This window comes from Mytilus trossulus, chromosome 13 (genome assembly GCF_036588685.1).
Source record: "Mytilus trossulus isolate FHL-02 chromosome 13, PNRI_Mtr1.1.1.hap1, whole genome shotgun sequence".
Taxonomy (NCBI): Eukaryota; Metazoa; Mollusca; class Bivalvia; order Mytilida; family Mytilidae; genus Mytilus; species Mytilus trossulus.
In genome coordinates this window covers 4,891,221-4,905,474 of record NC_086385.1, presented here as the reverse complement: position 1 = coordinate 4,905,474, position 14,254 = coordinate 4,891,221, and the positions used below count along the sequence as shown (strand labels likewise).

General features: G+C 32.2%; 1 protein-coding gene across 3 annotated transcripts in view; it reads left to right on the top strand.

The window, feature by feature from the left end:
- Positions 1 to 11,284, top strand: part of LOC134695289 (uncharacterized) — a 49,676-nt gene extending 38,392 nt beyond the window's left edge. For all 3 annotated transcript variants that reach the window (XM_063556511.1, XM_063556510.1, XM_063556509.1), the window contains 2 exons: positions 1,284 to 1,343; positions 3,343 to 11,284. In XM_063556511.1, the coding sequence (XP_063412581.1) occupies positions 1,284 to 1,343; positions 3,343 to 6,881 (3,599 nt within the window). In that variant the 3' untranslated portion in view covers positions 6,882 to 11,284. The remainder of the gene's footprint in view (positions 1 to 1,283; positions 1,344 to 3,342) is intronic.
- Positions 11,285 to 14,254: the final 2,970 nt, after the last annotated feature.

Genomic DNA, 14,254 nt, shown 5'->3' with positions numbered 1-14,254 from the left:
TCAAAATTTTACATTAATTTCATGTGACGTTTTATTTTAAGACCATATTATCATTTGAATAATATTTGTAAATATAATACCAAATGTCTAAAAAAGAAACATCAGCAAATTAAAGATAAGAAAAAAATGATTGGATATGTAGCAGTTTGACAAACACTAATTTTGAAGCTTTAATTATATTTCCTCAACAAAAATTCGTAATTGAAACGTTCAGCTGATTTACAGAGTTGTCTCTCTGTATAGTTATGTACCACCTTATGACACAGGCACGTTATATCGTCAATCAATTCGGGATAAAGTGTCGATTTAAGAAGTCTATATCCATAAACTGTGTTGGGGCAGTTGGTTGTAATGAAGGAGTCCTCAAAGTTCTTGTAGAGTAAACAATGAAGAGTGTTACACATTCAACTTAAGAAATATTTCTGTGAATTAAGATTGTATTGAAACTTGATAATAAAGACATATTTTGTTATTTCTAATTTATTCTGATAGTCAATGTGTATTCTTGAACTTGACAATCAAAACGTGTGTTTTTGTGAGGTCATTTTTTTAACTTTGATTCATAGAAATTTTGGTCAAGAAATATTGGACATAAAAGAGCCTCATTGATCTTACTCATTTGTTGTAATAATTCAGTTAAAAAAATATTGTGTAAAACATTTGTTATTGTAAGATTTTATTGATCTTAAGTTGAAAATGAAATTCGTTAACTGTAAACCAATTAATTTCAGTTTTTCAATTTAGGAATACAATAAGAAGATGAGGTATGATTGGCAACAACTACCAACTGAGTCAAAATAATTATAATTTAGCAAATATAATTAGGTCACTGTATGACATTCCACAATTAGGAAATCCACACCCTATAGTCAGCTAAAAAAGGTTGGAAGAAAAATTCAACTGAAAAAACTAATGACCTCATCTTTGACAAAACAATTTATATAAATAAAACACTAGATATAAAACATAACAAACAAACAAAGACATAACGATAACACTGAAGAAGAGGGAGATCAATATAGTACATTGACAGAACTTCTTATCTCTACAACAAATAAAATTGAGAATGGAAATGGGGAATGTGCCAAAGAGACAACAACCTGACCATAGAAAAAAACCAAAAGCAGAAGGTCACCAACAGGTCTTCAATGTAGCGAGAAATTCCCGCACCCAGAGGTAATCTTATTTAAAACTAGTGCTTAATTAGAACTAAAGACAGAAAAGATAGAATAAACATAAACAGTGTGATCTATGTCAACTTGAATAACTGAATTATTTTTCAGATACCTTGAAAGAAGAAATAAAAAAACAAGTTGAAGATCATATTCCACCACATTTTCAAGGTATGCATAATTGTAGTTTACTTTAAGTCTCTATTCTCAAAAATCACACTAGCACATCAGTTGTTATATATGTTTGTATAAAATTTATAACAGATAGCTAGTGCTCTACATAGATATAAACTGGTACATAGATAATGGGGTAGAACATATTGAAAACAGCACTTTTAATAATTTCATGCATTTGTAGCTCCTTTCTGGATTTACCCTTGTAACATGTGTAAGGAACACTCAAAGCCAAAGATGTATAACATGTATACAGACCGAAACAGTTTATGAGAACAATAGCCCTTATCTTTCTTGCAACTTGTATATTATTGATGAAGGTTTTCTGCTGTATCCGTTTCACTTTTTTGAAGTAACCTACTGTATATGCTATAATATACAATTCTGTAATCGAAAAAAAACCAAACAGTTTATAAAATACAAATTTTACTACACCAGATACAGAACCTTACATTAGCAAAATCTGGACATGGTATCAGAGCTTTACGTGTTAGATATATATATTTGATAATTAAAGACCAACTCCCCTGAACTTGACTTTTGCATGTATTTAGCTGCTTTTTTTTAAATTGAATTAAATTGAAGTTATTACAGGATTTTATTTTTGTCAACCTCCTAGGCTTAAACAAGTACTTTTTTGCTGTCATTTAGTTCATCTTACCACTACACTACACAGTGTTCACAGGAAATTTAAAGTATTAGAAGTCTACTGCAGCACTCAGAAAGCTAAAAAAAAATACATAATCCAGCTTCTTTTCTTTGGAAATGTAAGATGATCAGCTTTTGTTGCAAATTCCTTGATTTGAAGCAGATGTGTGAGGAAATAATACCTCAGTCAACTTGTTTTTCATTGACATACAAACAAAGGGGTTCTCAACGTTCATACGACATTACCATGTATTAGCAAACAATTCGGAACAATGTTTTGTTACTCCTATTTCAGATATCATAACAATTTTTAAAGACATTTTGAGATTGTGTTTCGATACAGTTTGTAGGCTGCGAATAAACCAATATTAAGTAAAATTGAGAATGGAAACGGGGAATGTGTCAAAGAAACAGAAAACAGCCAAAGGCCACCAATGGGTCTTCAATACAGCAAGAAAATCCCGCATCCGGAAGGCGTGCTTCAGAAGGCCCCTAAACAAAAAAGTATACTACATGTACAAGTTCAGTGATGATGGACGTCATACTAAAACTCCACTCCTAAATATATAAAAGAAACTAAAATTGCAAATTATACAAGACCAACAGAGGCAAGAGGGTCCTGACTTGGGACAGGTGCAAAATGCTGCAGGGTTGAACATTCTTTACTTATTTTCACAGAATCTGTTTTTATATATCTGCAAAAAAAAAATTCTGTTGTATAATGCTATGATGTCGCTGTCGTCGTCCGAAGACATTTGGTTTCCAGACAATAACTGTTGTTAAAGTGAATGGGTCTCTTTCAAATTTTACCAGAAGGTTTAATACCACAAGAAAAAGGTTGGAATTGATTATGGAGGTTATGGTACAGTTTAGTAATTAGGGGCCAGAAACAAGCCATTTTTTAAGGAGAACATTGGAACTCTACATGCTCTATTTTTTTTCATTGTTCTTTTATCAATGTTTATGTGATAAGGTCATGCAGTAGTTTCTATTTTATAACAAGTTATCTATAGCTTGAAAGGGTATTGCATCATTTGGTGATGTGGTGTTTATCAAAAGTCAATCAAGCAAAAGGTTCTATCAAATCACCTTAAGTAAGAACCCCAAAAATATTGTTTATACACAAATTAGTCAGCAATCCATTGACACAAATAGCATAGATTATATTGATCTGTTACCTAGCTGGTTGGTTTTAGTAACAGGTAAATCAGGGACGATAATTTAATATTAGGACTGAGGAAGGGGCATGGAGATTTGTAAATGAATATCCAGGCCTATATCTTCAGTTCATGGTCAAAATTAAATTTACAAATCAGACATCAGCTTGTACAATTTCTTTTCTTTGCAGCTCACCATGAACAAGAAATAGGAGAATGGGAGCAAGACCAAACTACCTTTTTGGAAACCAGAGCAACACGTCTCATACTTGAGTCTCTACCCTCAAATAACTGTATTGTTGTGACAGGAAGCTCGGGCTGCGGTAAATCTTCAAACATACATCAAGCTGCCTTACACTTACGTGACAGTTTTGGATATGAGATAATACCAGTGTTAACAGGACCATCAGACATTATGAACTATCATAATGAAAACAAAAAACAAGTGTTTGTTGTAGATGACATCTGTGGGAAGGAAACAATAAACACACAAACATTACAGACGTGGAGAGATTATTCAGAAAAAATTGAGAAAATAATTAAAGTTGCAGACAAAGATGTTGCAGGTAAAAATGATGAAACGGTTTTAGAAGTATCAAGTCCAAAACTACTGCTGTCTTGTAGACTGCATATATATAAAGAAGCTCAGTTTCAACGTATTTCATTATTCACAAAAAAAGAATGCAATTTATTATCACCTGAGTTATGTCTGCTGGAAGCTGAAAGAAAGCATATGCTGCATAAGTATCTTCCGGATGACATAATTGACAATATAAAACAAGTCAAGGAGAATGTTGATTACTTTCCCTTGCTTTGTAAATTGTCAAAAGACAAAACATCTGAGGAAGTGAAGAAACTGTTTGCAGCTCCTTTAATCAGTATTAAACAGAACATAAACAACATTATTCATGAAAACAAAAAACAATTCTGTGCTCTTGTTTTGTGTATCATTTTTCATGATGGATTTGATACAGATTGGCTCAAATTAGGATCAGTTTCAGAACAGAAGAACATGAAAACGGACAAACTTGAGTACATTGTTAAAGAATTTGACATAGACTTAAGCAAAGAGATGCATAGAAATTCTTTAAAAGCTGGCTTTTCAACATTAAATGGCACCTACTTAAAACTGAGAGGAACAGAGTATAGAATGATACATGACAAAATATATAAAATGGCAGCTGTAATCTGTGGACAACACCTTACAGAATGTTTCATCAAATATGCTCCCTCTGTTTTTATTCGGGATAATTTCATCTTTGAATCTATAACGGAAGTACATGGAGATTGTGATTTAATTGTATTATTTAAAGACCAAGAAGAAGAGTATTTTGAACGACTGTTATGTGACTTAAAAAAGCATGTAATTATAAGTACATTCAATAATTACCAGTTGATTTATGAGACATTTAGACATAAGTTTATAAGCTTTTTAAAGGGGAAAAATGATGCAAACACAGTATTAACAAAGCTTGATATAGAAGGTTGCGAAACATTCAAATATGGTAATTCAAATTATACAACACCTTTATTAGAATCAGCAACTACAGGATACATTGATATTGTTGAATTTCTGATTGTTAATGTTAAATGTGATGTGAATAAAACAGACAAAAGAGGCAATTCTCCTTTACATAAGGCATCTGAAAGAGGACATACAGCTGTAGCTAAACTATTATTAGAGAATAATGCTGATGTATCTCAATGTAACAATGATAAAAATTCACCATTGTATGTAGCCTGTAAAGGAGGATATAAAGATACAGTAGAACTGTTACTTCAGAACAGTGCTGATGTCAATCAGTGTGGTAAGGATGGAACACCTCCGTTGTATATGGCCTGTGCATGTGGACATAGAGATACAGTAGAACTGTTACTTCAGAACAATGCTGATGTCAATCAGTGTGGTAAGGATGGAACACCTCCGTTGTATATGGCCTGTGCAATGAGACATAAAGATACAGTAGAACTGTTACTTCAGAACAGTGCTGATGTCAATCAGTGTGGTAAGGATGGAACACCTCCGTTGTATATGGCCTGTGCATGGGGACATAGAGATACAGTAGAACTGTTACTTCAGAACAATGCTGATGTCAATCAGTGTGGTATGTATGGAACATCTCCGTTGTATAAGGCCTGTGAAGAAGGACATAAAGATATAGTAGAACTGTTACTGCAGAACAATGCTGATGTCAATCAGTGTGATGAGGATGGAATATCTCCGTTGTATGTGGCCTGTGAAGGAGGACATAAAGATACAGTAGAACTGTTACTTCAGAACAATGCTGATGTCAATCAGTGTGATCGGTATGGAGAGTCGCCATTGTATGTGGCCTGTGAAGGAGGACATAAAGATACAGTAGAACTGTTACTTCAGAACAATGCTGATGTCAATCAATGTGGTAAGGATGGAACACCTCCGTTGTATATGGCCTGTACAGGAGGACATAAAGATACAGTAGAACTGTTACTTCAGAACAATGCTGATGTCAATCAGTGTAATAAGTATGGAATATCTCCGTTGTATAAGGCCTGTACAGGAGGACATAAAGATATAGTAGAACTGTTACTTCAGAACAATGCTGATGTCAATCAGTGTAATAAGGTTGGAATAGCTCTGTTGTATGAGGCCTGTGCAGGAGGACATAAAGATACAGTAGAACTGTTACTTCAGAACAATGCTGATGTCAATCAGTGTGATGAGGATGGAATATCTCCATTGTATGTGGCCTGTGCAATGAGACATAAAGATACAGTAGAACTGTTACTTCAGAACAATGCTGATGTCAATCAGTGTAATAAGGTTGGAATATCTCCGTTGTATAAGGCCTGTGCAGGAGGACATAAAGATACAGTAGAACTGTTACTTCAGAACAATGCTGATGTCAATCAATGTGGTAAGGATGGAACATCTTCGTTGTATGTGGCCTGTGCAGGAGGACTTAGAGATACAGTAGAACTGTTACTTCAGAACAATGCTGATGTCAATCAGTGTAATAAGGTTGGAATATCTCCATTGTATAAGGCCTGTGCAGGAGGACATAAAGATACAGTAGAACTGTTACTTCAGAACAATGCTGATGTCAATCAGTGTAATGAGGTTGGAATATCTCCGTTGTATAAGGCCTGTGCAGGAGGACATAAAGATACAGTAGAACTTTTACTTCAGAACAATGCTGATGTCAATCAGTGTAATGAGGATGGAATATCTCCGTTGTGTAAGGCCTGTGCAGGTGGACGTAAAGATACAGTAGAACTGTTACTTCAGAGAAATGCAAATGTCAATCAGTGTGCCATTAATGGAGAGTCTCCATTGTATGTTGCCAGTAAAGTAGGATACAGAGATACAGTAAAACTGTTACTTCAGAACAATGCTGATGTCTCGAAGTGTAATGAGAATGGACAATCTCCATTGTTCGTGGCCTGTAAAGGAGGATATAAAGATACAGTAGAACTGTTATTGCAGAGAAAGGCTGATGTCTCGCAGTGTAATACAAAGGGAGATTCTCCTCTACATGCGGTTTGTTCATTTGATCCCAATTTGGAATATTTTATTACAAATTATTCAAAGAGATGCATTAAAACTGTAAAAGCATTACTTACATGGAAAGCAGATGTCACATTGCGTAATAAGAATGGTCAGACACCACTTGATAGTGCCCGTGCATCACAATGTAAGGAACTGTTAAATCTTTTGGAGGAAACTCTTCAACTAAAGAATCTCAATTAAAGTAAACATTTTATGATTTTGAGTTTGAATTTTACAACGAAGACATATTGTTACATTATAATAATTGTATCACTATAAAGGAAGTCAATGTATGCACATATAATCCAGGTGTTACTTAAACCAGACATTATTTTTGATAAGCTATGTAGGTAACTTAAAGGAATATATAACAGAAATAACTAACAAGATGTATCGGAGATTACAATATGTACAATAAATGCCTTGACAATATTAAATAATTTCTACATTCTCTTATGACATCGATTTTTTTTAATTTTGCAAATTATATAATAACATGACTCAAATAAGTGATATATAAAAGAGCATTATTATTTCAACACAACTTGTAAAGTTTATTTTGAACTTTGAACTTTATTTTATTGATCACTACATACTTTCAATAAGAGGAATACAATATTTACATAATACACAAACAATACACAACAATAGTGTGCATGATAAAGGTAAATTAATTCATTATTATATAATTATATAATCAATTCACAAAGAAATTAACTCAGGCCATTATTGCATGGCGTGTATTTAATTGGTCAATATATGTATAGAGTTTATGTTTATTTTTTTAGTGTATTTATTTGATTTATATATGCACAGAACGTTAGTTTATATATGGAGTGTGTGTAACTTGTCCGTGTATGTATGGAGCGTATGCAATTTGTTAGTATATGTATTGAGTGTATGCAATGTGGCGATGCATGTAAGGAGTGCATATATATAGAAGGTCTAGATTGGGGGGTCTGTCATTTTGTAAACATTTAATTTTACCCTTTTTTCTCTAATCTTCAAACAATTTACCCCTTTTTTCTCTAATCTTCATTTTTTTTTTGCCCGTTATTCTCTAATCTTATTCTTTAATCATTGAACCCCATCCAAACCCTCTTTTTAGCCTGTTCATGTGTTCAATGCATGTTATTGGGCAGTGCATGTATGAAACATATGTTATTTGACAGTTTATGTAATTGATCAGTATATGTATAAGTCTATGTAATTGGTATGTGTTTGTATGAAGTGTATGTATTTGGTAAGTATATGTATGAAATACAATGTTATTATTTGGTTTATTATGAAGTTTACGTCATTGGTCATGGCATGTTTATTATGTATATTTTCAACCTGTTAATGCATGGAGTGTATTTAATTAGTCATTATATCCATGTAGTGTGTGAAATTGTATTATCGCAATGGAAGGTATGTGATTGTTTGGTTTATTTATGGAGTTTATGTCATAGGTCAATGTATATATGGTATATGCAATAGAAAACTATCGAGCTCCATGCATCTCCGTCAAAAACTATGGTTTAAATGAACATCATTTGTGCATTTAAGGGCATCGTTACTTCTGTTCCCATGTTAAGAGAGTTGTTGGAAAGCTTTGATGCTATTGTATTGCAAGAATTATTGGCAAATTGAATTCTCAAAATTGACAATCAGCACTGCTGTGATTAAGGAATTGTGATTAAAGTACATACAGAACAAAAATTATAACTATTTTATCCTTCGCAGTGATGATCACTAAGACGCTTCCTGAACGTTTAAAGTGAAGAGATACAGACGATCCCCTCTATTTAGTGAATGACGTCATAAATGCGCGCGTTTTTTTCAAATGATGGACAAACTCGAAAGTGGTCTATTGGTTAGTTTTCTGCATTTAACTTGTCATTAATAGTAAAGATTATATGGCAATTGTCAGTATATTAATGAAGTGCATATTGTTGGTCAGTATTTACAGTATATGTATGGAAAGTGTGCTAGCTAGCTTTAAACAAGGTTCAATCCACCATTTTCTACTTAAGAAAACGGCTGTACAAAGTAAGGTGTATGACAGTTGTTATCCATTCGTTTAATGCATTAGATGTTTTGATTTTGCCATTTGATAAGGGACTTTCTGTTGTGAATTTTTCTTATTTTACTTTTAATAACAATTATTTTGTTTGCATATTGTTTTCTTCTAATCGACCTTCTGTAGGTTTATTGTGATATACTATCTTATCCTGTTGTTTTTTAATGCACGCTTACTGTTATGGAATACATTATGATCTTTAATATGCACGCTTATTTGATTTTGTAACAAAAACTCATATCTTTGTATTGTTATAAACACTCATATAGATGTATTGTAATAAATGATATATGTGCGTTGTAATATACACATTAATTAAATTGTATGAAATACTACGACATTGCCGTTTTTTTTTTGTGTGCATTTGACGTAAATCCTGTAAAATAACACATAGTCTGAAATAATTATATTTTGAGCAGTTTATGTTTTTTTTAGGAACAGGTTCTACTGTAATTGAATTCTACAACTTGCTCTACGCAATAAAATTTTGTTTTAATTCAACTTTATGTTTAAGTATATAAGAAATAACATGAACAAAGGTAATTGTCTTTATTCGTAAAATAAGAACCTCTTGCATGTCTTATTCTCGGTATATTTTACTTCCTTGTTTGACCATGTATTGTCTAGTAAATAATTCACATTATAAAAAGAACTACTAATGTAATTGTTTGTTTAGTATGTATGTAAAAATCAGTTTTATAAGCCATGGTACTCTTCATAAATGTTTGCTTCCTATTAATACAAGTATCATGTATTTAATCAATATTTCTTTGAATCAATATTCATTTCAATTTGACTTAAATTAACGTGATATGTTGTTGAATATAGTCATAATGCCACACGTGCAGGAAGCTATGGGATGAATTATGCAACTGGCAACACCTAAACATACGAAATCCTCCATATCTGCCATGACGGTGAGAAAATAATAACTTGTTAACTACAATCATCTAAATGATGGTTTAACAGCAGAGAACGGCACAGACATATGAAGAGGTGTTAAACAGCTTTCCTGCCAAACAACAAATACACCTTAGGACATTAATTATGTTGTTAATATTAAGTAATAATATATTCACTCAGCGGATGACGATTGTAACTTTATTTAGTTAATGTTAACCTCAATAATTTTTACTAATATATTGTGTTAAATTTATTGATGACCATATTATGGAATTTACTTTTTGTTTTAAAATTATTGATATCAATAGTTTTCTGATAATTTTTTTGATTCATAGTGCTCAGTTTTTTTATTTTGTTTGTTGTTTTTTCATATGTTTTTGTTTATATCCTCAATAACACAAATAACAAACCACTTCTTTTAATGTTTTATACATGTTATTGTTTTCAGATTTCCGCTTTTGCTAGAAAAATTATAAAAACTTTAGAATTATTTACGATTACCTTCAAATTAATGCACGTTTCGAACATACTTTTTTAGTTTCACTAGCGACAATTGGGGTTTCATAAAAAAACAAGAGCGATGAGTCATAAGATCGACATTTATAAAAGCTAAATTTGAAAAAAAATCGTATTCGATTAAGAAACTAAACATGTTGTTCTGTTTTCTCAGGGGAAAAGATGAAATTAAAATAAAAGTTTAATGAGTATTTTTATTATAAAGTCAAATATTAATGGACGATTACTATAAGACTTCTGTATTACCGACTAAGATGCTTTGTATAGTTTCTGCCGTGTAGAAATCCTGTTAAGAGCAGTGCGTGGCATTTTAGCGGACGTTTTTAATTGTTTGTGTTTTTGGTTGTGTTTTCTGTATTTGCATTGATAGTTGTTTTATATCCATACAATGTTCTATTACATCTGTAAAATATGGTTAGTTAAATACAACTGTATTCTCCGACAAAGATTTTATATAAATGTATATTACTTTTTCTTTTTTGTTATTTTTCTTAAAATATAAGTATGTACCATAGCTGTTTGTTTAGTCAGTTCACTAAAACATGTCTTGCATTTACTGCTAGAAAAAAACCACTATGTTTAAATGTCACGTACAATCTACACCTCAACTAAGAGAAAGACAGAGATTGTTTTCCTGGTCTGCTAATCCATACATCAGCCAAGTATTCTATCTCTGTTTGATTCACAATGTTGTTTTTTTCATGTTTTTGGTCAGTTTATTTTCGATCTTTGAGTTTGACTGTCCCTCTTGTATCTTTCGCCCCTCTTTTCTAATATTTTTAAATACACACAATTACATGTGGGTTGTTAAATTTTAAATAAATTATGTAACTGTTCTTTTTTAATCTCATTTATTGGTAAATTTAAAGTTTCTTATATATCTGTTTCTTTTTGGAATCCAATTATTGTTTATTATGAATTATATCACATACTGATGATAAAATTAGTCGTAAAAGTTGTGGATATGCCCATGGTTGAAAACCAAATTATATCAGTACTTATATTCGTGTTTAATAAATAACATCCCCCTGATTTATATGTGTAGATCCGTCATTTTTTGAAATTCATACTAACACAGATTATGAAATAGAAAATTGAATAAATACATTTAAGTACACTTGAACTTTCTTTGTATTGTTATTATTAGTATATAATGAAAAGTTTATATGAAAAACTGAAGGTAGATTACATCAATAAGACAGCAACCCGACTATTTCCCAAGACACGTTTTAAAATGACTCTTTGCAGTTTCCATAAATATTCGACCATCATATGGATAGACTAGTAGAAATCACCATCATCTAGAAAGAAACATTAGTAAAATGCCCAATACAGGCTTCTGAAGTATTCTACATCATTATGGGCCATGTGAAAGGCCAATAATGATCAGTCAGCAACAAATTGATTCCGTTCTATATCAAGAGGACCAATATAATATCATACTGTATACTTGACATGCATATTAACCAACGTCAGAGGGTGTGTCATCATGTTTGTAAAATTTCCTAGGTCAAAGTTCAGGGTATGCAGGCTTCAGTTAACAACTCCATGATCTATGGGACAGATCGTGTCCGCTCTATATCTTGAGAAACCATTATGATTTCAAAGTTTATACTTGATATGTATATTAAATTGGATCTTAACCAAAACAATATTATTATATCTCAAAAATGTAAATGTGAATCGTATGGTTCTATTTTTATGGATAAAGGCATGGAAGGTGATTTTAAGACGATGAATGTTTATTTTGCTTGTGATACGGTGGTGTAAAGAAGAGAAAATCGATGGTCTTGATTAAATGTATTTCAGAAAAATACTAAGATTTCAATCTGTCCACTAATTCTTTACGAAGTCCTGTAGAGTTTAGGTATCCAATAAAAACAAGGTTATAATATTGAGATTTGAAATGGGGAATGTGTCAAAGAGACAACAACCCGACCATAGAACAGACAACAGCAGTTGGTCACCAACAGGTCCTCAATGCAGCTAGAAATTCAAGCACCCGGAAGCGTCCTTCAGCTGGCCTCTTAACAAATAATTATATACTAGTTCAGTGATAATGAACGTCATACTAAACTCCAAATTGTACACAAGAAACTAAAATTAAAAATAATACAAGACTAACAAAGGCAAGAGTGCGGAGGCTCCTAACTTGGGACAGGCGCTAAAATGCGGCGGGGTTAAACATGGTCATGAGATCTCAACCCTCCCTCTATACCTCTAGCCAATGTTGAAAGGTAAACGCATAACAAAACGCACATTAAAATTCAGTTCAAGAGGAGTCTGATGTCAGAAGATATAACCAAAGAAAATGAACAAAATGAAAATTATACATAAATAACAACAGACTACTAGCAGTTAACTGACATGCCAGCTCCAAACTTCAATTAAACTGATTGAAAGATTATGTCTTCATCATAAAATTATGAATATCAGGCACAATCCTTCCCGTTAGGAGTTTAGTATCATACCATCATAACATATATCAGAAGAACATAACCCGTGTCATGCCAACAACTGTTTTTTAGAAAAATGTGTTTAGTTCCGATGCTTCAGATGTGTTGTTTATTGAAATATTCAATAAGGCACTATAGAGGACTTGTGGTACAATGTATGACACTATCCCATCTGTTTCGAAGTTTACGGTTTTTTTACGTAGAATTACCAGAGTTTTCATTTATGCCTAATTGTTTGATAACAAACTCGTAATAATAGGAATTACCTACACATATGATATTGTTTGAGGCTTTGCAGAGGAACAACAACATATAATTTTTCAGACATTCCACAGCTACTTTGACTCAGAATATGGATTTAGGTAGAACATTAATACACACATTATGTTTTTCAATTTAAGGATTCTTCGTTTCATCAACGATGCGGAGAGAGTGTCGGGCTCGCATATTTTAAATTATTGTATCTTAGATACTTGAATTTAAGGTAGCACAATACAAAGATTGTTTCACTCAAAATCAGACATAATGTAATTCATTTTATCCTTCTTTATATTTTAAACTTCTTTATAACTGTGTTGTGCAAAAATCTATAAAGTATTTTGGAATGCTATGAATAATAAAGAAGCTAAATTCATTCAAGTATGGACATCACAATATGGCAACTAATTACATAACAATTAATTAATATGTAATTATTATGTCATAATGAAATTATCACAATTTGAAAGTTTAATCCTTCTTCTTTCTTTTGGTACCTCATTTATAAAATTTAACGAAAGATGAGTGGAATTACATCAGTTTAAAGATGTCTGATTAGGGATGAAAAATCTTTGTATTGTGCTACCTTAATGAGGACATTGGCGTATATGTTATTTTTTTTTATAATGTGTTATAAATCAAAGTGTCTGCCTCTTTTAGTTTAGTATGATTATTATCACGTGCTTTGAAAACTTAAAAAGAGTAAAGCGCTGCGTTGAACTTTCTTACTCATGATACCATAACTTGATTGCAGAATTGATAATACTATAATTGGACCCCCCCCCCCCTTTTTTTTTGGACAATCAATGTATTTGAATGTTTAACAACTATTGCTGTGAACTACTCGAGACAACCCTTTTGTTCCCTGACCCGACATTTACCAATGCAAGCAAATATGAAAGACAATTAAATATTCTGCAAGAAAACATGAAATTAAATACAGAAGAACGACCGATCCCCAGCAAATTATTAGAGAAAATATTGACAGATCTGGTGACCCTTATGAAACTGAATTGTTTGCCGCAAACTTGCAAGACCAGAAGCATTTTGGCTCAATAATATGGGATAATCAGTATGTGTAATTTTGTAAGTACAAATGATTCATAGAACTTCATGTTGTAATGAAATAATAAATGTTATCATCATACATAATTAAGTAGGCAACTACATATACATGTATGCGTGATTGAAAAACTTAAGCTATTATAAGTTTGAATTTGTAACTGATGTACTGCACCATCATGACTTACTTACTTGACTTAATCCACTTCGTCCCATGGGGGACATAGGGCGACCACTGTAGCTTTCCATCTTTTCCTGTCCTTTGCTAGTTTCTTTGCTTCACCCCATGTTTTCCCAATTTTCTGAAGATCAGATGT